The sequence below is a fragment of the Euleptes europaea genome, chromosome 11, assembly GCF_029931775.1.
Source record: "Euleptes europaea isolate rEulEur1 chromosome 11, rEulEur1.hap1, whole genome shotgun sequence".
NCBI lineage: Eukaryota > Metazoa > Chordata > Lepidosauria > Squamata > Sphaerodactylidae > Euleptes > Euleptes europaea.
The window spans coordinates 8,038,163-8,062,769 of record NC_079322.1 but is presented as its reverse complement, the minus strand read 5'-3'; the positions used below and the strand labels follow the sequence as shown (position 1 = coordinate 8,062,769).

The following is a 24,607-nucleotide window of genomic DNA, read 5'->3' as shown; positions in this document are numbered from 1 at the left end:
AGGGTGGAGCCTGGAAGAGTGGGGTTTCGGGAGGGTTGGAGGCGATGTAGTTCACCTTCCCAAGCAGCAGTTTTCTCCCGAAGTGGAATAAATGTTTAAAATAAACGATTTACGTAGTCTGGAGTTCAGTTGTGAGTCTGGGGTCTCTCCAGCCCTCGCCTTGAAGTTGCAAACCTCCCCAGCAGTGATTTCTGGCCCTGTGGCTCAGAACGATCGGTCAAGGGTTTTTTAAAAAATTTCTTCACTGACTGGTTAATTGACACGCTGGCTAACGAAAAGGCCCTTTGGGCTATTGAGGATGGTCTCCTATTTGTAATCTCTGCTGTGGAAGCAAGTCCTTCTAAGGCCCGTTCTCACGGCCTTAGTTCGTTGACCTGCGCTATGGCCGGGCCTGCCCACCCGCTTCAACCCCAGACTCCCGTTACTACCGTCGGCCGGTTAAATGGAAAATTCCGTTGGTTTGTTTTAAACGCGATGGAATTCCGAACACGCCTGGAAACGCCCCCTGCTTCTTGCCATCCGGCCACTTGCGGGAAACCCCTGTACGAGGGCAGCTGGAGTTCTCCCCCTCCCCTCTCTGCCGCTCAGGCGCCACAACATAAAAGACTGAATATGTAAAAGCGCGCCGACCGTGAAATTCAAGGCCACTTAGATGCGCGTGTGCGCATGCGTGATTTTACAACAAGGTGGCCTGGACACTCCGAGAGGGCATTCAAACAGTTCACCTAAAGCTTCAGGGTCGCTCGTGCGCATGCTCCCCGTAAAGCGGGACATGCGCGCTGGTCGGGAGGGGAGCCCGTCCCACCGTCGCGTTTTTTGTCCGCGGCTGCTCCTTCGGGCTTGACTCCGTCGGCCCCGCCTTCTCCCCTGCTGAGCTTTGCTGATTGGCCCGTCTGGCTCCTCCCCCACGGCTCTTCGTGCCATTGGCCCGCCCCGGCCCCCGCCTCCCCTCGCCGCCTTCCCCGCGGCCGCCACCATGTACCGCTCCTGGCACTCCCTGCGCCGCTTGACCTGCGCCCGCGGCAGCCGCGCGCTCCAGCCGCCCCCGCGCGCCGCCCGGCCGCCCGGCCGCCCTCCGCAACGGACCATGGTGAGCGCGCGGCCGAACGTCTCCCGCGGGGGCGCGCGCCGGGTCAGGGGGAGGGGAGAGAGGAACTCTGAGGGTGACCTTTAACGGCCGCTGCTGCGGCGGGCGGGGGGGGGGCAGGGCGCGCTCGACGCCCCTTCTGCCTTCCCCGCTTGGCCGCGGCTTCTGGGGCGAGGGGCCCCTGTGGGGGGGGGGCGAAATGTGCCCGCAGCCCCTGGGCAGGCGGAGCTGGGCAGCCTCGGAGCCCGTCTCCACCGCCGCCCCTGCAGGCCTGCTAACAGGTGTGGGGAAATCCGCCGCCCCCTCTACCTGGCAGGGCAGCTCTACCACGTGGATGATCCTGCGGTTGCCAGGAGGATGCCCACCCCAGGATCTCTCGGGGTGTGTGTGTGTGCCTTAGGAGCATCAGAAGAGCCCTGCTGGATCAGACCAGTGAGGGTCCGTCTAGTCCAGCATCTTGCCTCACACAGTGGCCAGCCAGTTCCTGGGGGGTGGGGCGGGGGTCCAACAACAGGGCATAGAGGTGACACGTATGCGGCCTCTTTCTCCCAGCAGAATACAAAAAATGCTGAGCCTAAGATGCTAGTAATTGTTAGTTCTACAACCTTGTCGGAGCTGATTTCTTACATGTGTGGTGGGGCTGTAGAAGAGCTAATGCATGCTGGAGGAAAGTGATCCAAATTATATCTAAATAAATATTCCAGCAAATCCTGAAACAATTTTACTAAATTATCTACCAGATATCCAACAAGATCTTCCAGACATATTCCTTCATATGATAACGTCAGCGAGAATTAACTTTGCAAGATATTGGAAAGGAAACAAACTTCCAGATCAAAATAACGGGATAGATAAGGTTAAGCAAACTTATGTATTAATTAAGATGACTTATAAAAATTATAAAGACATGGAAGATCTAGATGCTGTCTGGATCCCAGTAATCTCCAGAATGGAAAAAAACCCTTAAAAATCTAGAACGTGGAGAGAAATACGAGTAATATTTTTGCTGACTTTAATATGTGTAGCTGAGTTAGTTCTTTGGTTCTTGTAGGTTATCCGGGCTGTGTAACCGTGGTCTTGGAATTTTCTTTCCTGACGTTTCGCCAGCAACTGTGGCAGGCATCTTCAGAGGATTAACACTGAAGGGCAGTGTCTCTCTGGACCTTCAGAGGAACAGACACTGTCCTTCAGTGTTACTACTCTGAAGATGCCTGCCACAGTTGCTGGCGAAACGTCAGGAAAGAAAATTCCAAGACCACGGTTACACAGCCCGGATAACCTACAAGAACCAATGAACTCTGACGGTGAAAGCCTTCGACAAAATTTTGAGTTAGTTCTCTTTTACTATTATTACTTTTATCTGTAACGGTATGTAATTTTGATTGATTTTTTTCATTTCTTCTTCGCCTCAACTTTGTCAATTTTATGTATGTAATAAAGATTTTATTATTATTTTTTTAAAAACGGCATAGAGGTATAGAGGCCAAGGCCTCCATAAGAACAGAAAAAGAGCCCTGCTAGATCAGACCAGTGGTCCATCTAGTCCAGCATCTTGCCTTACACAGCAGCCAACCAGTTCCTCTGAAGGTCCAGCAAACGGGCACAGAGGATGAGGCCTTCCCCTGATGTTGTCTCCTGAGCACTGGTATTGAGAGGTTGACTGCCTCTGAATGTGGAGGTTCCCTTTAGTCCCCATGGCTCCTACCTCTGCGTTTTAGTCATTTGTTGCATAACAATTTGTTTTATCTATCCTGAATCTGTTGCCCATCAACTTTGCTGGATGCCCCATAGTTTTAGTGCTGTGTGGGTAAAGTGCCCTCAAGTTGCAGCTGATTTATGGCAGCCACTCAAGGGGTTTTCAAGGCAAGAGACATTCAGAGGTGGTTCGTCATTGCTTGCCTCTGCATAGCAACTCTGGACTGCCTTGGTGGTCTCCCTTACAAGTCCTAACCAGATCCCACCAAACTTAGCTTCCAAGATCTGACCAGATCAGGCTAGTCATCCTGTCAGCCTCTGTGGATCAACCCTAGACCTCCTTGCTGGTCTTCCATCCAAGTACTAACCATGGCTGACTCTGCTTAGCTTCTGAGATCTGATGAGATTGGGCTAGCCTGGTGGTTTGCCATTGCCTGCCTCTGTGTAGTGACCTGGACTTCCTTGGGGGTCTCCCATCCAAGTCCTAACCAGGGCTGACCCTGCTTAGCTTCCGAGATTGGGTAGGCTATTGTTCTCAGAACTAGTACCGCATGCATAGTGATTGATGGGAGAGGAAGGCATTTCCCCCGTTTGCGTTTATTTCCTGTGTTCAGTCAAAAAATGAGAGAAAACAGGGTTAGAGACAATGTGGGGGACTCAGCAGGCCTAGGCAAGCTTTAAGCAATCTGTCCTGCCTATCAGTTCTCCCGGTGAATGCCCCCAACCCACATTTGCATTTTGTGGTCTGTTTTCAACAATATATCAAAATTGAGCAAGGAATATTTTGCCTTCAGCCGTTGCAAGATATGCATTTTTGAATATCCAGCACTGTAAGCTACTATTCTTGGTTTTGTATGTATTGAAATAGCAGCCTTTACTGAAGAGGAAGAAAAAATCCACCCTAAATCCTGTGAAAATGAAGTCTAACTACTTGAATGTCAAGCAAACACTCCATTAACTCTTGCTGATCATCTGTTGTGACCCTTGTGGTGTGGCGTCATGGACAAAGTTAATAGTTAAGAGGCAGTGGCGCAAATGTGGTTGAGTCACTCTGAACTATGTCTTGGTAAATAGATGGCACAGAGTCATTTGTACCTATCTAATTTTCTCTGAGGTGAAGAATAAAAAACTAGATGATCGTATGTGACCTATTCCTGTGAAGTTTTGTGCCAGCAAATAGAAAGACGCATTTTATGCAATTAGTGGTCCTATGTGCCGCTTTGAGATTGCTCACCTCTCCCATTTATAAATGACACATGCCATGTGTGAGCTAGTCCTACTTCTCTGTGGCCAAGCAAGATGACATAAAAAGTTGTGCAGAAACATCTATCTGGGGTAGATCTAAGGAAAATGTATGGGCTTATAGGTTATGACTGAGCAAGATTAGTATCTATTATTTCACATTATCAGTTTGGCGATTCCTTTTTTTCTTACTATAAAGTGAAACATTCTACTTTTTTAATCAGTAAACTAGCCCTTTGCAGGTAAATAATAAGTGCTACTTCATAATTTAGCTTTGTGCCCTGATGGTATAGTGCTCATGATATGCACCTGTAAAAGGTTCTGGATTTGTCACTAAACCTCTTGTGTGTGTTTTTCCTAAGAAAAGCACTGAGAAATGTCTAGTAAGTTGTTCAGAAAACAATTGATTTTCATACTATAGCAACTACATTCCATAGATATTGGCTGGGTTTTGTGTGTGTACATGTTTAACTGCTGCTTCTTTTGAAAACTGCCCCAGATTGTAGAATATATCCTGTTTAATAAGATGCTGGTATTCATTTAGCTACATGCAAGTGGGGACACAGTGAGATTCATAGAGAGAAATTCCATCCCCTCCCATTGTCCACACCTCATTGCTTTTCACCTCTGTTGCATTTCCTAGTTGCTGCTTTGAGTGCTTTTCCAGGCTGAAAGTTTCCTGTTCCAGAAGGGTTGGTAGGCAACCCCACAATGCCAATCATGATCTTCAAAGGGTTTGCAAGACCTTGTTCAATGTTGTCCATTCTGGACGAATTTTGACTATCTACCACCGTCCCCTGTCCCCCCCCCCCCCAATTTTTCTGCAGACCTGGGGACATGTCCTGCGCCATGTTGAGAATTAGATGAATAGATTGTTCAGTTGATTTTAAGGGTGAATGAATATCTTATTTACTAGCCTAAGATGTTTTTTGGTGAACACAAATGCCCATAAACTCCTCTGTATCCTGGCTGGGAGCTGTTTGGAGACCCCAAGAGGTCTGGAAGAATTATTGACTTATCCCCTGAACACTAGCTCTGAGGCCAGATTATAAATTTCTCCCCACTTTGTAAGCAGTTTATCAAGGGTCATAGGGCAGCTGTTTTGGACTTTAAAAAAAATCACAGGCTGCAACCTTCAGCATTCTTGCTAGGGAGTAGGCACCACTGAGCTCAGTGGTTCTTAAATTTGCATAAAAATGCGTAGGATTGCATTGTCAGGTTCCCTACATCGCAACTCTAAGCAGTGATACATCCTTCTAAATCTGGGCTCTTAGGATTGTGCTGCACATCTCATGGAATTAATTTTACATGGTGGGGGGATCCTGACCGCTAGCAGCTGAAGCATTATTTTGTGAGTTCTGCCTCTGCTAGTTGATCCATAGTGTCTGAATTCTACTTTGTATTAGAACTCACAGGCCTCAGCTATGGGATAATTTTAAATTTATTTATTTATTTACATCCTGCCTTTCTCGCCAATGGGTACTCAAAGTTGCTTACATCATTCCCTTCTCTGTTTTAGCTTCACAACAACCCTGTGAGGTAGGGTAGAGTGTGTGACTGGTCCAAGGTCACCCAGTGTGTATCTATGGCAGATTGGGGATTTGAACCTGGGTTTCCCAGATCCTAGTCTGTCACTTTAACCACTACACTACACTGGCTCTCAGATAAGAAAAATATGGCAGGGATTGCTAACATTTATCTGCAGGTTTCTGGTAAAAAAAATAAATTGATATACTGAAAAAGTGTCTTCATTCTTAACTGTGGTTTTGTTTTCTCCTCAGGCCAGTCCGGGCTCTTTTAGAATAGAATATGATACTTTTGGAGAACTGAAAGTTCCAAATGACAAGTATTATGGTGCCCAAACGGTGAGATCCACAATGAACTTTAAGATTGGCGGTGTGACAGAACGGATGCCAGTAAGTAACTCAGACTTGAAGGGATTGGGGCTGGGGTAAAGAGATCAGGCGTTACAAATCATGTTTCCTCCTGTTTCTTGCTGCTTGCCTGAAATGAATTTTAGGAGTGGTCATGTGATTATTTGAACACAGGTTAAGACCAGTCATGGGTAACAATGAAATTATGAAAGATTGTGGAATGAGGGTAGGGGCATTCATTCCTTGTGCTCATTCAACCACTGCACGAATCAGCATCCTAGATACATTCTCCTTCTCTTCCTGTCATTCTCTCTGCACTGTGCTCTTGTTATCAGCATGGTTAAAAGCAACTTAACCCCATTATGCCTGAACATGTTTTATATCCTACTGTGCAAAATATTTCCCCTGAATTATCTATTTAGATTAACTGGAGTCCAACAGTGCTTTAAAAATGAACAGAATTTATTCCAGCGTATGTTTCCGTGAGTTGGCTCATTGGATGCGTAGGAGTGTAAATCCGTCAGGCCTAGTTCATATAGGCAAGAATAAATGGCTGGGTGTGCTGGTGCAAACAGGAGCAAATCTTCCTCCTCATTAATGGAGGGCCACTGGCTTGCTGACCTCAAGCAAGCAGTGAAGGCTGCCAGGAGTGATTCTGCCCAGCGGGAGCAAGCTAAAAAAGCAGCAGTTGCTGCTTCTGTTAGCCATGGTTTCAAGCTTGCCCTGTGTAACAGTGCTGGGGGTGGGGGGTGGGGGGTGGAGAGGAGAATTCCTCCTACCAGTACTTTTGCCAGGAATTCGAGATACTGGTGGCAGCTTTGTGACTGCGGGAAAACACTAGTTTGATTCTTCATCCATCTGTGAGACAGCTAATTGAGTTGGAATTCTTGGGAAGTTAGGATTTTACTTGCATAGGATTTTACTTGCCCTTTGAGCTACCCCTTCTTTTTTGTTGAATGATGTAGCATAATGTTGAGTCATAGGAATACATTTGTAATGTAGTTGAGACTATTCTGTAATAGTTTAATGTGAAATTGCTTTCCCAGTTTATATGTTTGCAATTCTTTTCTTTTAAATTTTAGGTCCAAGTAATAAGAGCTTTTGGCATCTTAAAACGAGCAGCGGCTGAAGTAAATCAGGATTATGGTCTTGATCCAAAGATTGCCAATGCCATTATGAAGGCAGCAGATGAGGTATGGGGTGAGTGTGTATGTGTGGAGCGGCTAATCTGGTTCTCTTTTATACTTAGCAAACCTTTGTAGGAATCCTGTACAAAAATCATATAGCATCAGTCATTGGGAAGTCTCTTTTTAGTTGCTTTTTTGAGGTATAATAATTGCTTATATCAAGGTAAATGTCTCAAAAGTGGGTGCTGTTTTTGTCATAAGAGATGCCACATGTGCTGTATAAGTAACATAGGCAGCACACAGAAGGAGTATAATCGGCCTTCGTCTGTTGCAGCTCTGTGATTTCCAGCGGATGAAAAGATGGTGTTGGTGGTGGAAAGTGCTGTCAAGTCACAGCTGACTGATGGTGACCCCGTAGGGCTTTCAAGGCAAGAGACCTTTGGAGGTGATTTGCCATTGCCTGCCTCTGCATGGGCTGAGAGGGTTCTGAGGGAACTGTGACCAGCCCACGGTCACCGAGCAGGCTTCATGTGGAGGAGTGGGGAATCAAACCTGGTTCTACAAATTAGAATCCACTGCTCTTAACCACTATACCACACTGGCTCTCACATGAAAAGATATCACAGTCAGTGCTGTGCAAGCTCTAGATTTCTTCTACAAAGTAGAAGGGCTAACCTTGAGGCTGACCTGGAAACTTCAGCTGGTCTCGGTGTTCCACCAGCTGCACTGGCTCTGGGTGGAGTACTGGATCAAGTTCAAGGTTTTAGTCCGGGACCATCGTACCTGTGGGACCGTCTCTCCTGGTATACCCCTCAAAGGACATTGCATTCAGCTGTGGACAACTTGCTGGTGGTTCCTGGCCCCTCGGCTCTGGCCCCGGCCTGGTGGAACTGGACCCGGGCCCTGCGAGATCTGATGCAGTTTTGCAGGTCCTGTAAGACTGAGATGTTCCACCAGGCTTATGGTTGAGGGCAGTGACGGTTTTTCCATCTAGCTGGTCTCCAGTCCCCCAGTTTGGTTATATTATTGCTTATATGTGGTCAATTTAAATTCTTATTGGAATGATGATTGTTATTTTTTCCCCTTCTCTTTATTCCTTCCCCTCTGTTTGGGGAACCTCCCACTGTTGTGATAATTTTAAGGGTGCCAATAGAGTTTTATAGTTACTTGATATTTTAACAGTAACTTATGTTTTAATTGTTGAATACATTGTAAGCTGCCCCCAAGTTTGGCTGTAGCCAGGGAGGGGCAGGATAGAAATCTAATAAATAAATAAATACTGTAGGGGGAAGAATGTAGGGAAAAGTTGATGCAAAGAGATTTAAATTGTTAAAACTCCTTTCGTCTAGTACTTCACTTGCACAAACATTTGTCTGATAACAGTAAAAGAACTGGATCTGTAAATATTCAACCCAGATTCTCTAGACTGGTCATCATACTTATTCTGAGAAGATAACAAAAGTCAAAACCTTATGTTATTCCAATGAGGCGGAACCGAGTGGGAGAGTTTGTCACAGAATGAATGTAGCAAATGTGTTCTGTAGTCACTTATGGCATGGATTTAAATGTAATCTGCAGTATTGGTGAAATTAAAACTTGTGAACTCTGGGGTTCAGTTTTAGCATTATAAAGACTAGCTTAGTAAAGTTGATTGTACCTTGAAAACAGTAAGTAGCAATAATATGTGTATGTCTTTTGTAGGTATCGGAAGGTAAATTAAACGATCATTTTCCTTTGGTGGTGTGGCAAACTGGATCTGGAACTCAGACCAACATGAATGTCAATGAAGTCATCAGCAACAGAGCCATTGAGATACTGGGAGGCAAACTGGGGAGCAAGGATCCAGTGCATCCAAATGACCATGTTAATAAGAGCCAGGTCACTATTCAGTTTTCCAGACATTCTTGCTATTCTTACATTAGACAAGGTCTCTAAGAGTTCAGAATCGTCATCAGATTGGTGTTGTTTGGCTAGGTATTCAATATACAAGGTGTTTCACACACACAAATCCTGCATTTTTAATATGAAAAAATGAACCAGCAATGTTCTGTAAGGAGAAGGAAAAAAAGAATGCTGAGGCTTAAAAGGCAGTTGGGAGGGAAAGTGAGAAAAGTAGCCCACTGGGTAAGCAGAGTTAAGAAAAAATGACAAAGGGGGAGCAGTGGGTTCTGATTAAGAAGGAGAGCCAGTCCAAAATAAAAGGAGATAAAAGGAAATTATTAACACCACGAAGGCTTGAAATACATGGGAAGCAATAGGGAAAAAACACACGATAGTGGGTTCCAGGTTGGAAACACTCAACTCCACAGGTTACCAAACTGTTAATGTGGCTTTGGGGGGGCGTGGCTAGTGCAGGTCTTCCAACAGTTGGGAACCTGGCTGTAGTTTGGGCACTGAGCATCAACATCCGGTAAAAATAATGATTTAAAAAATCACTAAGCGACATGGTTTCTTCAGTGTTATATACTGGTGGTGGTGGTGGAAAGTGCTGTCAAGTCGCAGCTGACTTATGGAAACCCCATAGGGTTTTTTAAAGGCAAGAAACATTCAGAGGTGGTTTGCTAATGCCTGCCTCTGCATAATGACTCAAGACTTCCTTTGTGGTCTCCCACCCAAGTATGAATCAGGGCCAACCCTTCTTAGCCTCTGAGATATGATAACATCGATCAGCCTGGGCCATCAAGGTTAAGGCATGTACACAAAGTAAAATACCTGGTGCTTATGGACTGAATCTTATGTATGTAGGTTTTGCTGCTGGTTGGTAACATCGTAATTTCTCCTTTGTAACTTAGTGTGCATTCCTTCTTTATGCAGTGGATGATTCCATTTATGGGAGATGTTCTGAGTTACCATAATCAGAGAAGTGTATAAATAACAACAGATGTTTCTGCTAACATTACCAGTGACCATAGTAACCTGACCTGGTTGGCAGGTTCACTGATATTAGAAGGTGGTGGGGAGGGGTGGCAGCAGATAGCTGCTTGGCTTTTGTGCTATGGAATCCTACAGAATTCTGTCTTTTGCCACATACAGTTTAACATGTAGATGAGATCTCCACGAAAGGTCATTTGGGGATTTGGCATGAGATGCCATCTGCATTCTGATGACGTTGAACTCTGTTTCTCCTTTTCAACCAAGTCAGACTGTTCTGAACTGGTGTACGGGGTTGGTAATGGGCTCAGACCAGACAATAATGAGGTTATGTTGGCTGAAAATTCCACCAGTCAGGGATTAAGGAATCATCCTGTTCTGGACAGGACTGCACTCTCCTTAAAGGAACAGATTTGTAACTTGGTGGGCACGATTGGATCCACGCTTATAGATGAAGGTGTAGGTCTTCATCTGTGGCTTTACTCAACACTGTGCCAGCTATAGCTTTTCCTTGAGAAGCACAATCTGGCCACAGTTGTCTGTGCTCTCATCACATCAAGCAGTACTCTCAATTCTGGGGCTGCTTTTGAAGACCGCCTTGGAGCTTTCATGAGAACCAAATACAGCAGAAAGATCTGTACAGACTATTGGGAATGTGTCTCACCTGTCTTGAACTACTCTTGCTGCCAACCCATTTCCAAACACAATCCATAGTGGCGGTTACTACCTTTTAAAGTCCTAAATGGTTTTACGGCCAGGATGCTGAAGGGATCTCTTGGCCCTATTAAAACTCACGTTTTAATAATTACTGCACTGGCACCCTGTCTGCCATTTATAATCTTCGGCAGAGACCTTTCTTTGTGTGTCCAGCCCTCAAGAGTGGGAGGTGGCCACTAGAGACGGGGCCTTCTCTGTGGTAGAATCTTAGCTGTGAATTTCCTCTCCTGGTCTTGGTCACGTAGAAATTGGTCTTTCCTGTTTTAAAAGCCAGGTGAAAACTTTACTTCTCAGCCTCTCTGCTGAATAGATGTTTTGTTCGAATTTTTAACTTTTGTTAGTGGTTTGTTTTGATGGCTATATTGTTAGGGTTTGCAATTTCTAGGCGTTTTTAATTCTTGCTTTATTTATGTAGGCTGTTCGGAAACTTTGACTGAAAGAGAGCTGGATATCAGTATTTTAAATCATTATTTTTGTTGTAGTGAATGGTCACTGTTTTCGGTTGTGATTTTTTTTTTTTTTGCAAAGCTCTGATGTCTATGGCATGACTATCTTGCCTTTTATGGCTCTTCAATTCCATTCTTTACAATTTGTGTATATGTAATACTGAAAAATTTGCCAGCTGAGGCTAATGATTTCATGTATCCAATAAAGTGGGCTCTAGTTCCATAAATCGTATGCTACAATGTATTGATTACTCTTTAAGGTGCCACAATATTTTTTGTATAACCAGTTGTTTTATTTTTGGTTTCAAACAGAGCTCAAATGACACATTTCCAACGGCAATGCATATTGCTGCTGCCCAGGAAGTTCATGAAGTGTTGTTACCAGGGCTACAGAAGCTTCATGATGCCCTTGATGCCAAGTCAAAAGCATTTTCCAAAATTATTAAAATTGGACGCACTCATACTCAAGATGCTGTTCCTCTGACCCTTGGGCAGGTACTAAATCACTTAACATTGAACCTTGGATGAAAATGTTATCCTTTTGTCTAGATTTGTACTTCTTAGTCTTATGGCACAGGACTCCTTGAAAAGTCGGATATTGTAACTCCATAAACATGTGTTTTGGTTAGTTAGAAATTTCTTCTTTGTGTTAAACCTTTGGAAACCTAACTTGGCTTGCAGTATAATCTTGTCTATGTCCCTGCTTTTTCTGCTCTTCCAAGGAATTTAGCGGTTATGTGCAGCAAGTCAAGTATGGCATCATTAGGATTAAATCGGCCATGCCAAGGGTTTATGAGCTGGCAGCTGGTGGCACTGCGGTTGGCACCGGCCTAAACACAAGAATTGGTTTTGCTGAGAAGGTGGCTGCTAAGGTGGCTGCGCTCACAGGTAAGAAACAGCCGCTCTGAGTCTGGCTTTGGCTGGGAAGAGCAGGGTAACAAATGGAAATAAATAAATAAATATGAAGGTAACCGGTCTGATTGATTCACATCTGTGTTCACCCATTGATTAGCCTAGAGCCTGTCAATCGAGATTTACTGCTACTCACTCTGAGTCATTATAATAAGGTAGAGAATAAATGTAAATCAATATGTGGTGTGCAGTAGGGCTGAGCAAAAAAACAAAATTCAGGTTCGGGCTTATTGGTCCTGATTTTTTTCGGGAAACCCAAAAAGCTGAATTTCCCATACTGGTAAATATAGGAGTTTTTGTGGTTTTTCGCGGCTCCTGGGGGGGGCATTTTTTGGGTAGAGGTCCCAAATTTTCAGGGTAGCTTGAAGGGACTTTCCGCGCAAGAACCCCCAGGTTTGGTGAAGATTGGGTTAGGGGGTCAGATTTTATGGGGTCTGGAAGAGGTCGCCCCCTTTCTCCATAGAAAACCAATGTGACCCTGTGATGGGTAAATTGAAAACCATATGAGAAAAACTGAGGGGAAGCATGTAAAGGTAATGAAGTAGTAATGATGGGGGACTTCAACTTCCCTCATATTGATTAGATAAATGTATGCTCCAGTCAAGCCAAAGAGATAAAATGTTTAGACATCCTAAATGACTGTGCCCTCGAACAGTTGGTCATAGACCCAACCAGCGGGGAGTCGATCCTGGATTTAATACTCTGTGGGGCTGCCAGTGATTTAGTGCAGGATGTGGATGTAGTTGAGCCAGTTGGCAATAGTGATCACAATGGCATCAAATTTAATTTATATGCAAGTGGGAAAGTGACTGGGAAATCTCACACAATTACCTTTAACTTTAAAAGAGGGAACTTCTCTAAAATGAGAAAACTGGTAAAGAGGAAGTTGGAAGGAACAGTTAGGAGGGTTAAACCTCTTCAAAAGGCTTGGGGGTTACTCAAGTCCACATTACTAGAGGCTCAGCTAGCTTGTATACCGCAGGTAAGGAAAGGTAGTAATATGTCCAAGAGGTCACCACCATGGCTAACAGGTAAGGTGAAGGAAGCAATTAGAGAAAAAAAGTCTTCCTTCAGAGACTGGAAGGTTTGCCCAAACAAAGCGAACAGAAGCAAACACAAACTTGCACAAAGGAAATGCAAGCAGATAATTAGAGATGCAAAAAAAGATTTTGAGGAGCATATTGCTAAACACATCAAAACAAACAATAAGAAATTCTTTAAGTATATTAGGAGTAGGAAACCAGCTAGGGAAGCGGTTGAACCATTGGATGACAATGGAAGGAACTCTAAGGGAGGATAAAGCGATTGCTGAAAAACTGAATGAATTCTTCTCATCTGTCTTCACTGTTGAAGATACAGGGCAGATTCCTTCTCCTGAACAGAGATTTTGGAGAGGGGAAAATGAAGAACTGAGGCAAATAGTGGTAACAAGGCAGGAAGTCCTAGAACGTCCAGACAAACTGCAAACTAACAAGTCACAGAGACCAGACGGTATTCATCCTAGAGTTCTTCAAGAACTCAAATAGGAAATTGCTGAACTTCTAACAAAGATATGTAATATGTCCCTTCGATCAGCCTGTGTACCAGAGGACTGGAGAATGGCCAATTTATAAAAAAGGTTCCAGGGGGGACCCAGGAAATTACAGGCCAGTTAGCTTAACGTCTGTTCCGGGTAAATTAGTGGCAAGCATTATTAAAGATAAAATTGTCAAGCATATAGAAGGGCAAGGTCTGCTGGGCAAAACCCGGCTTCTGTAAGGGTAGGTCCTGTCTCACCAACCTGTTAGAGTTTTTTGAAAGCGTCAATAAGCATGTGGACAGGAATGAGCCTATGGATATTGTGTATTTGGATTTCCAAAAAGCTTTTGACAAAGTCCCCCACCAAAGACTGCTAAGCAAACTTCATAGTCATGGGATAAGAGGACAAGTCCTCTTATGGATTGAGAGCTGGCTGAAAAATAGGAAGCAGAGAGTAGGAATCAATGGTCAGTTCTCACAATGGCGGGATGTGAGCAGTGGGGTGCCGCAGGGATCTGTGTTGGGACCGGAGCTTTTCATCCTGTTCATCAATGACCTGGAGTTGGGGTTAAACAGTGAAGTAGCCAAGTTTGCAGATGACACCAAATTATTTAGGGTGGTTAAAACAAAATCGGACTGTGAAGAGCTCCAGAAGGATCTCTGCATACTGGAAGAATGGGCATTAAAATGGCAAATGAGATTCAATGTGAGTAAGTGTAAAGTGATGCATATTGGGACAAAAAATCCCAACTTCACATATACACTGATGGGATCTGTGCTGGCAGCAACAGACCAAGACAGGGATCTTGGGGTGGTAGTGGATAGCTCAATGAAGATGTCAACCCAGTTTGCGGCTGCTGTAAAAAAGGCAAATTCCATGCTGGCCATAAGTAGACGAGGAATAGAGAATAAAACTGCTGATATCATACTGCCCTTGTACAAATCTATGGTGAGACCACACTTGGAATACTGTGTACAGTTCTGGTCACCACACCTCAAAAAGGATATTGCAGAGCTTGAGAAGGTGCAGAAAAGAGCAACCAAAATGATTAGGGGACTAGAGTAACTGTCCTATGGGGAGCGGTTAAGACGCTTAGGGCTATTTAGCTTGGAAAGAAGGTGGATGAGGGGAGACATGATAGAGGTCTATAAAAATATGCATGGTTTGGAGAGAGTGGACAGGGAGAAGTTTTTCTCCCTCCCCCATAATACTAGAACACTGGGTCATCTGCTAAAGCTGGAGGGTGAGAGATTCAAAACAGATAAAAGGAAGTATTTTTTCACACAACGCATAGTTAAATTGTGGAACTCCCTGCCCCAGGATGTGGTGATGGCTGCCAGCTTGGAGGGCTTTAAGAGGGGAGTGGATATATTCATGAAGGAGACGGGTATTCATGGCTGTTAGTTAGAATGGATACTAGTCATGCTGCATACCTATTCTCTCTAGTATCAGAGGAGCATGCCTATTATTTTGGGTGCGGTGGAACACAGGCAGGATGGTGCTGCTGCACTCGTCTTGTTAGTGGCTTCCTAGAGGCACCTGGTTGGCCACTGTGTGAACAGACTGCTGGACTTGATGGGCCTTGGTCTGATCCAGCAGGGCCTTTCTTATGTTCTTATGTCAGTGCAGTAATTATTAAAACATGAGTTTCCTGACATGTGTGCCTATGACCTGCCTAGAAATTATTATCGGTGTGTTTGGTTACTTTAATTAGCAGAAGTGTTGGATGGATCTAACCCAATGCATTGGTATCCTGTTTCCTTTTCCTCCTGATACATTTGCTTCCCAGCCCAACAATCTCAGAAGCTAAGCAGGATCAGCCCTGGCTAGTACTTGGATGGGAGACCACCAAGGAAGTCCAGGGTCATTATGCAGAGGAAGGCAATAGTAAGTTGGTCTCTTGCCTTGCAAACCCTACTGGGTTGCCATAAGTTGGCTGTGACCTGATGGTACTTTACTCACACACACAGGTCAAGCCTCCCCCCGCTCCCAATACACACACTCTTTCTCTCGCTGCCTCAGAATTTTCACATTTTCACCAAGCAGGACCTCAGCTTTCCAACCTGACCAATCACAGGCAAGCCAAGAAGTAACCTATGCCTTTTACATTCCAGCCTCTTCCTCTCAAATTCACTTTGCGCCCTGTTTTCCCCCCTGTTCATTTTAACTTGACTGTTTGGCAGTAAACTAAAGCTCCTTGGGCCTCATTGGATGTTGTGGGTCTCGGTTCCCAGACTGCCTGGGAATCAGTCTGGCTGAACAATGGGTTATAAATACAAAAAATTATATAACTAATAACACTGATTTGTTGCCATGGTTTTTTTCCTCTTAGGGCTGCCTTTTGTTTCTGCTCCAAACAAATTTGAAGCACTCGCAGCTCATGATGCTCTAGTGGAGCTGAGCGGGGCAATGAACACGGTGGCTTGCAGCCTGATGAAGATAGCCAACGACATCCGCTTCCTGGGTTCTGGACCACGCTGCGGTCTAGGGGAGATAATCTTGCCGGAAAATGAACCTGGAAGCAGCATTATGCCAGGTAATACAGCAAAGAGTGACAGTCCTACTTAGTTTTCTTTTCAGAGAGAGCGATTGTATACCATGAAGTTACTCTCAATTACTCATGATAACACAGCTTTGTCCATTCTTGTGGTCAAGCATATATGTTTGTAAGATTACTTTTCTTGTAGGAACATGTGGCAGTAGGACAGAACAGGGTTTCTGTTGATACAAATGCAGTGGGTTAGATCCATCCAACTCTTCTGCTAATGAGAAAAGGAAGACAGAGTCCTCTTTGCCCATGAAAAGGCTATGCTGGGAATTATGGGTCCTGCATGGTAACTAAAAAGGCAAATGCAGTCTTGGGCTGCATCAACAGAAGTATAGTGTCCAGATCACGCAAAGTGATGGTATCGCTTTACTCCGCTCTGGTTGGACTTCAGCTAGAGTACTGTGTTCAGTTTTGGGCACCACAATTTAAGAAAAATGTAGACAAGCTGGAACATGTCCAGAGGAGGGCAACAAAGATGGTGAGGGGTCTGGAGACCAAGTCCTATGAGGAAAGGTTGAAGGAGCTGGGTATGTTTAGCCTGAAGAGGAGAAGACTGAGCGGTGATACGATAACTATGTTCAAGTACTTGAAGGGCTGTCATATAGAGGAGGGTGCCGAGTTGTTTTCTGTTGCCCAAGAAGGTCGGACCAGAACTAACGGGTTGAAATTAAATCCAAAGAGTTTCTGTCTAGACATTAGGAAGAATTTTCTAACAGTTAGAGCGGTTCCTCAGTGGAAGAGGCTTCCTCGGGAGGTGGTGAGCTCTCCTTCCCTGGAGGTTTTTAAGAAGAGGTTAGATGGCCATCTGTCAGCAATGCTGATTCTGTGACCTTAGGCAGATGATGAGAGGGAGGGCATCTTGGCCATCTTCTGGTCACTAGGGGTGTGGGGGGGGGGGAAGGTAGTTGTGAATTTCCTGCATTGTGCAGGGGGTTGGACTTGATGACCCTGATGGTCCCTTCCAACTCTATGATTCTATGTACCAAGCCATGTGGGGTGGCGGCTGTAATGTCGAAGGGAATGGGGTGAGATTGCGTGAAAAAGCTGGCTGGAACCAACCTCTTACATGGAAATGTTGGTAATGTACTTCCGAGATCTCTGGATAGGATTTTTGTGGCAGTATAAGAATGGGCAGTAAATAAAATGGGCTGGCTCTCCTGCAATCTTGTGTGTGGTTCTCATACAATATTAACATGTTCAGTATTTATAGTCCTTTCAGTTACGCAACATGAGCTAGAAAAGGATTCGTTTTAGCTGAAGACAGTTAACATAATGTGAATAATTGCTTTGAATTGTCAAAATTTCAGTAAACGCAGAAGGTGCCTGACTACAGTTAGTTGGCACACAAAAAAATCATGTATGTTTTTGAGTCTGAGAGCTGAAAATCATGTTTTTTGGTCTTCTTGCTTTCATTGGAATCTTTGGGATTAAATAGGCCACATAAATGTGTCCCGGGATCACATATTTAGATCCTGTCATTTTTCTCTGTGTTTTTAAAGTGAAAACATTCTTTGATTTTTATTCAAAAGAGCTGCTTAGGAGAAAAAATAGAGAGGCAGGGAAGGGATATTTAAAAGGAAGCAGCTGATGAAAAATTAATGTGAGGAATCTTTTTATCCTGTAGGAAAAGTGAATCCTACTCAGTGTGAGGCCATGACCATGGTGGCAGCTCAGGTGATGGGAAATAACGTTGCTGTTACAGTAGGAGGCAGCAATGGCCACTTTGAGCTGAATGTCTTCAAGCCTCTGATTGTAAGTTTGAAGTCCTGGTGATATCACCTAGATGGCAGTCGGTTATTTCAGTAAATATTTGTCGTAATGAATAATGGTGGTACTAGATGGTTGAATTGTTAGATTCTTATGCAGATGTTTATCTTAATGTTTGACTTGTCTGCAACATTCCAATATATCTTTTTTTATAGACATTGCAGCAACCTGGCTGCTGTCTATCTGGAGCAGAATTAAAGTTTGAACTGGAATTCTTCCATGCCCTCCTATGGATGATGGACTATGGAATAGTCCTATGGACTATTCTTATTGTGACCCATTAGCTGTTCACTATTTCACTTCTGCATCACTAATAGTTTTTAAAAGTGCAGTCTTTGGCAGGAACACAGATCGTAACTTTTATTTTTTATGTCTTCTTCAAACAGAAGATTAAAAAAGGATAGGCAATATTTGATGAAATCTCAAATTACAAGTTGGGCCAAACAGGATGTCCAGGAGGCAGGCGTTCACTACCTTTCATTACCCTTTTTTCCTCACAGCAACTAGTAGAATAAATTATTCAGAACCAAGAAACATGCAGCTTATTGTGTAGAAACAACATTGTGCAAATTACTGTGGGCATGGTTATCGCAAGTGTGGTGACAGGGAGATAATCAAGAACAGGGAAAGTAAGGCTATATGGCCTAGGCTTTTCTTATTATTATTCCTTCTCTCAGTCAGAGATATCCAGGATGCTGTGACAGTAATGGAGTACTGCTGCTGGATGCAGCATCCAAGATTTAATCTTGGGTGAGCAAGTTAATTTGGCATGCATGTCTGAAACTTGGCAACAAGGGGTGTGTGTGTGAATCTATCACTGCAATGTATTTTAGGTTTCTCAGTGCAGCAGTGGGCTAGACCTAGTGAGCAGAGAGATGGGGTTCCTACAGACCATTCCAAGTGGCTGGTCATCAGCTTAATTTAAATCTTATGCTGGACTCTCAAGACAATTTTCAGATTCTGTTGGTGTGCTGCTGTCCATCCTGATGCCCTGTAAGGTCTTTGCCTTCATTAATGGAGGTGGTGTCGGGTGGTGTTGAAGACTCCTAGACTGATTGTCCTAGAGGTCCGCCACCTCCATATTCTGGAATTGCTCAGGATTACACGCTTGCCATGACAACCATGATTTATATCAAATGGTTGCTATCTTGATTTGGTGTTCTGTCCTGAACAGGAAGAAAGTGCTCTGTTTGTGAGGGGATTTGGTATAGTTCCTTTTCCATGTAGAGATCTCTAGCTTGGGGAGTTTACTTATGTGGACCTCACTCTCTTTCTTTAACGATACTGCTCATACAGCCAATTCGGCTCTGAACAGTGTCACACTAAGAGACCGCACTCTCTGAGGATGGTGTGATGCACAGGAGGCTGCCCTGCCCCTGCAGGAGGAAGCAGCCACTCAGCTGTTTAATCTCTGGGCCTAAGGGAGGGCTGCTCTAGCATCCAGCCACCTTTTGGAGCGAGGGATGGAAAGCTGGAGGGAAGCGCAACAGCAGTGTTAGTTCAGGCCTGCCTCAGAGAGAGGGCAGTCATAGTTTTGGATCTGCCTCAGCAAAAGGGCAGACATAGTTTGAAGGGCAGCTCTGCCTGGTAGCATGGCAGAGTGGTTTTAGCTCCGCCTCTGGGAGAGGACACAAAACTTACCATATGGCACCAAACCCAAACCCTTTTACACTTACTACCTTAATAACATCTTGTAACTGAGGGGAAGATCTACAGTTCTGAGCAAACCTGGTTTCCCAAAATCATAAGAGGATGTTGGGTCCCCTTGTTTCCAAAAAAGGGCCTGTCACAGATGGGGATTAGAATGGTCTGCTCAGAGACTGAGAGGTCCTAATCGATTTGTTGGCTCTGGGGAATTCTCTGGTTGACATTTGGAATAGTGAAATTACCCAGTCAGTTCTTCACTACACCCAAACATATGCCACGGAATATAGGACAAGGAAAGGGAAGGGCCAGGTAAAAAAAAATGATGGAGGAAAGGGCATGTCTAGGCTCTAGAGCCTATTTTAAAGCTTATTGATTATGGCTTATTTGTCCACTACCATTTTACCCGTGCAGTGCTGTTCACCAGAGCTTGTTTCCAAATGGCAAGGAGCCTGCTTCTTTGGCATTTTTAATGTTTTATATACTTACTGTTTGCTGTCTTGGATATTCAGATGAGAGAGAGGAAGAAATGTTACAGCTAAAAACTAGGTTACAGAATTCAGCTGGTATCACATTTTAAGCCAGTGTTCCACTTTCAAGAGCTAAGTTGGCAGGGGAAAGTATTTAAATCTTGAGGCTCTAGGAGCAAAATGATTAGTGTCTGGGCTTTTTGCAGCCATGGTTTTCAAAATACGTTTGCATAGTAAATCCAGGATTCCTGGATTATTTTCTTTCAATCTTGAAATTTTACGGCTGTTAAAATTTCACATATGCTTCTAAAAGCATGGAGAAACCTCACAGGATTTATTGTCCCTGCCTTCCGTCACTATAGTTTCCCTAACAGATTTCCTGACATCTACTTCTGAGATGCAATAAAAAAACTCAACATATGTCAACATATTGAGGCTAGTAAAAGTGTCACGCATTTTCTTCTTGACCTTCTGCTTTCTCTTTTTTTTAATTTACATTATCGTCGCCTTTCACACTGGGATTCAAGGCGGATTACACAGAGTGAGTCAGTACAATCAACAGGATGGGGCATTCAGTAAACAATGAAATAGGATTTGGATTGATTGACATATTGTGCTGAAAAATGTCCTGAAGCTCTTCTTAGATTATTCTTCTTGCTTTAGAAACATGGTTTAGAAAATCTACAAATGGCCTTTTCTTAAAGTGTGCTACACTTCCAATTGTGTTAAAACAAAATCACTTCTACCTTATAACTTTGTATTTTATAAGAGTATATATTTATTGCTGTCTGGCTGGTACTGTATCAAGAAACATTTATAATTACAAAATCACTTCTAACAGATTGGCATCCTTTTTATACTGCACAGAAATTTACTTTTTTGTTTAACAGTCCTGTTCAGTGAGCTCCCATCAGATGGTGTTATGTTGGATTTTAATTGCATTCTATTTTATTTAGATTAAAAATGTACTGCAGTCTGCACAGCTCCTAGGAGATGCTTGTGTTTCTTTTACTGACAACTGCGTGGTTGGAATCCAAGCCAACACAGAGAGGATCAGCAAACTACTGAGTGAGTCACTGATGCTGGTGACAGCCCTGAATCCTCACATAGGTAAGTCTTGCAGCCTGTTTTGAATATATTGTGCTTTTTTGCTTGCTCATGCAAGTGTTTTTATATGTATTTGTCAGGCTTCAGCAAATGCACGGTGTTTCAGGCAATAGAACTCAAATCCAGGCAGAGCAGCGATTCAAAGTTTTATTCCGAAAGTCAATGATTTCAGCAAGGAGGCAAGCAAGCCTGGAATACATGACTGGGGTGGAGAGGATACATATATAGGACTGATACAATAGGGTTATAGGAACAAAGAGACAATGTAGTCGTTTCCTGCCGGTAACGACTTAAGTAAAACTGAAACAGAAACCATTAAGAGCAATCAGTGGAGGAGATGGCCGCGCTCTCGGCTTTGTGCGCGGGACCCGATATCAGATGGGAGATTTACACGGGCGGGTCCCAATACAATTGTAAATCCCTGGCCGGAGTTCGAGTGCAAAACAGGGGGGAAGGAGTGCACGGAGAACCCCATCTTGTTTGCGGGGAAACCATCTTGTTTGGGACCGGGGCTGTCAGAAGCCCTATCTGACAGTATTACAGGTCAAGCGATACTTTTTACTTCAAAACTCAGTTATATACTTGATACAAGTAAGCATTAAAGCGAAGATTCATGTAGCTATCACCTACATTGTTGTCATTTATTATGAAAAATTAAAAAATTGATCAAAGCATGTTTAAGCAACAACAAACTATAATGTCACAACAAAATTCCTTTACAATGAGTGTTCCAATAACAAATAAATGAAGTCTGTTTTCCCATTTAAACCATTTTGTCTACATATCGTCAGTAAGCTGCTCCAGTTCAGCAGTATGCAGTTCTCCCCCGCAACACACACACACATTAGAGAACTGTGCCATCCGTTTCTGAATGCTGACCCACATGATTTAGATGCCAGCAACACATTTAATATTGGTCCCATCAAATGTAATAAAATGGAGGAAGTGTCCAGTGTAACTCTATATCGAAAGATCAAATAATTGTATCAGAGTTTTTTAGTAAATGAAATGTACCTGCTGTAGGCATAGCAAGTCCAGTATTTGAAGAGCTTTTTTTTATTCATCTTACTTTCAGGAATAGGAGCTGCTGTTGAGTTTCTTACAACATTAGTAGGTTGAGGAAGCAGAAATGTCTTTTGTCATTGGTCTGTTTCTCAGTGACCAAGGAGACAATTAAATTTTTCATCTTGTTTTTTGCTTTACATTAGGTTATGACAAGGCGGCCAAGATTGCGAAAACTGCACATAAAGAAGGGTCAACATTAAAAGAAACAGCTATCAAGCTTGGATTTCTTACAGCAGAACAATTTGATCAGTGGGTAAAGCCAGAAGATATGTTAGGACCTAAGTAATTTTAATAAAGCTCACAGAAATTAAAAAATAAATAAATACATATATATAAATATATATATATACACACAAAATGTGTTGCATGTGTCTGTTACAAAACTAGGGATTCTTCAACTATCATGCTAGGTGTAGCGACATAATCCCTGAAGGTATGCTGGAAATACTGTAAAAATATTTCATTTTACTTATATTTTTTCTAAACTCCAAATTATTATTAATTTTGAATATATAGTTAAGAACATAAGAAGAGCTCTTCTAGATCAGACTAGTGGTCCATCTCATCCAGCATCTCCTGTCTCACAAAGTGGCCATCCAGTTCTTCTGGAGGTTCAATAAACTTCAGGCTTGGGAAAACTGTAGAAAAGCCAAGTCAAACCTGGGTGGTGCACAGAAACACCACAATGCTGTGGGGAAGCCTTGAACCCAGGACATTAATTCAACAACATTGAACCCAGGGCAAATCAACTGTGTGGAAATGACATCAGTGATGGTGGAAACTAGTCCCATTTGGTACAATCTCTGTGTAGAGGGGACACTGAATTAAGGCAAAAAAGTGAGAGCTGGGTAAGTAAAATCCAGAATGAGAATATGCTCCTACTCTACACCATGCCCGCTTTCACCAGGTTAAAACTTTCCTTTTGAGTTGTCCTTGTAAACATAAAGTGGCCTGAGTGATTATGCAAAGAATCCAACCACGTGGTTGAGGAGGAGGCTTTGAATGACTCCACATTAGCCTTAAAAGTTATGTCACTGCATTTGATTGTGGCCCTTGGGTCAGTCCAAGCCTACTTGTCAACGGTTTTGTTAAAGAATGCATTTTTTCAACAACAACAAAACTCATTTGATGCAACTATTCATAGGAATACAAGATGCACTTTCAACTAACTGCCTTGTGTCAGGGGTGTGGAAGTCGATACTTCCCCTGGCTCTAATTTCCATTGTGGTATTCTTTGTTGTAGTGTTACCTCGCTTTCTCAAAAACTCAGACAAAACAGATGGTGCCATCTCCACATGGACAGATTATGCCTAAAAAACGTATCTGTAAATATTGGATTTTAGTTCAGTGGAAAGTGGGCACCATTAATTTTTGACAAAATTCTTACCAACCCCCCCACCAATAATATTATGAAGCTGTTTATCTGATGGATTGCATATATACTCTGCCTTTCTTCCATCATGGAATTTGAAGAGTCTCTCACACCTCCTATCCAGGCACTGGCCAGCCCCAGACCTGCTTACCTTCCACATGGTTTTCTACATCAAGCACTCCCGCTAGCCCTAGTCTGTGTGATTAGGAGTGACATGCCCTGGATGGGCCAGGTAGCAAAATTGTGCTAATTCAGGAGCAGCTCCCCTGCCTTCAATGGCCCTCATTCCCATGTAAGTAGGGTTGCCAACCTCCAGGTGGGGGCTGGAGATCTCCTGGAATTACAACTGCTCTCCAGACTACATAAACCACTTATTTATTATATTTAAGACATATTCACTTCTAGAGAAAATAGCTGGTTTGGAAGGTGCACTGCGTGGTATTACACCCTAGCGAAGCCCTTCCCCTCCTAAACCCACTCTTCCAGGTTCTACTCTCAAATCTCCAGGTATTTCCAAACCCAGAGGAGTTAACCCTGCCACGTAAGTGGGCGCAAGGTTGTGGTCTTAATGCAATTTGGGTGCTGGGGTTCAGTTAGGATTGCCAACTCTGGGCTGGGAAATCCGGAATCCACCCTCCAAAGCAGCCATTTTCTTCAGGGGAACTGACTTTTGTAGTCTGGAGATCCGTTGAAATTCCGGGAGGTCTCCAGGCCCTACCTGGAGGGTGGCAACCCTAGGTTCAGTGGGGGAAAGGGGAAGTCTCGGGTCCATCCGATAACCACAGAACTCAATGTCACAAATGGGCTGCGCTTCAAAGGTTTTGTGTGTGTGTGTGTGGTGGGGGGGGCAATTCTCCCATAACTCGCGAACGGGCCCTTTTTCTTTCCTTCATAAAAGAAGCCTCCCCCCCTCTCCCCCCGTCCGGATTTCCCACTTCCGGCTCAAGCAAGGGCGGAAGAGTGGCTTCACGCGACTCCTCCTGCCCACACCGCCCCTGCGCGTGACAGACAAGCGGCGTGACGTCTTTGCCGCTGGTTGGTTTGGCCGCCGTATCGCGAGGGCGCCGTGCGCGCGCGCGCAGGCGCAGTGGGCTCCTTCCAGCGGGCGGAGGCGTCCTCGGCGCAAACTTCCTGGTCGCCCCGT

General features: G+C 43.9%; 1 protein-coding gene across 1 annotated transcript; it reads left to right on the top strand.

The window, feature by feature from the left end:
- Positions 1–5,810: 5,810 nt before the first annotated feature.
- On the top strand, positions 5,811–22,397 carry FH (fumarate hydratase). Its single transcript, XM_056857330.1, has 9 exons — positions 5,811–5,940; positions 6,981–7,091; positions 8,727–8,903; positions 11,372–11,554; positions 11,782–11,947; positions 15,823–16,026; positions 17,663–17,790; positions 20,876–21,029; positions 22,235–22,397. The coding sequence occupies exons 1-9, from the start codon at positions 5,902–5,904 to the stop codon at positions 22,375–22,377; spliced, it is 1,305 nt and encodes a 434-aa protein (XP_056713308.1). The 5' UTR covers positions 5,811–5,901; the 3' UTR covers positions 22,378–22,397.
- The last annotated feature ends 2,210 nt before the right edge of the window (positions 22,398–24,607 follow it).

What these genes read in the sequence shown, in the direction of transcription:
- FH (XM_056857330.1), top strand. Translation starts at nt 5,902, where the DNA reads ATGAACTTTAAGATTGGCGGTGTGACAGAACGGATGCCA. An exon ending in TTCCTCTGACCCTTGGGCAG is followed by an intron (nt 11,555 to 11,781) that starts GTACTAAATCAC and finishes TGCTCTTCCAAG; the next exon opens with GAATTTAGCGGTTATGTGCA. An exon ending in TGGAAGCAGCATTATGCCAG is followed by an intron (nt 16,027 to 17,662) that starts GTAATACAGCAA and finishes TTTATCCTGTAG; the next exon opens with GAAAAGTGAATCCTACTCAG.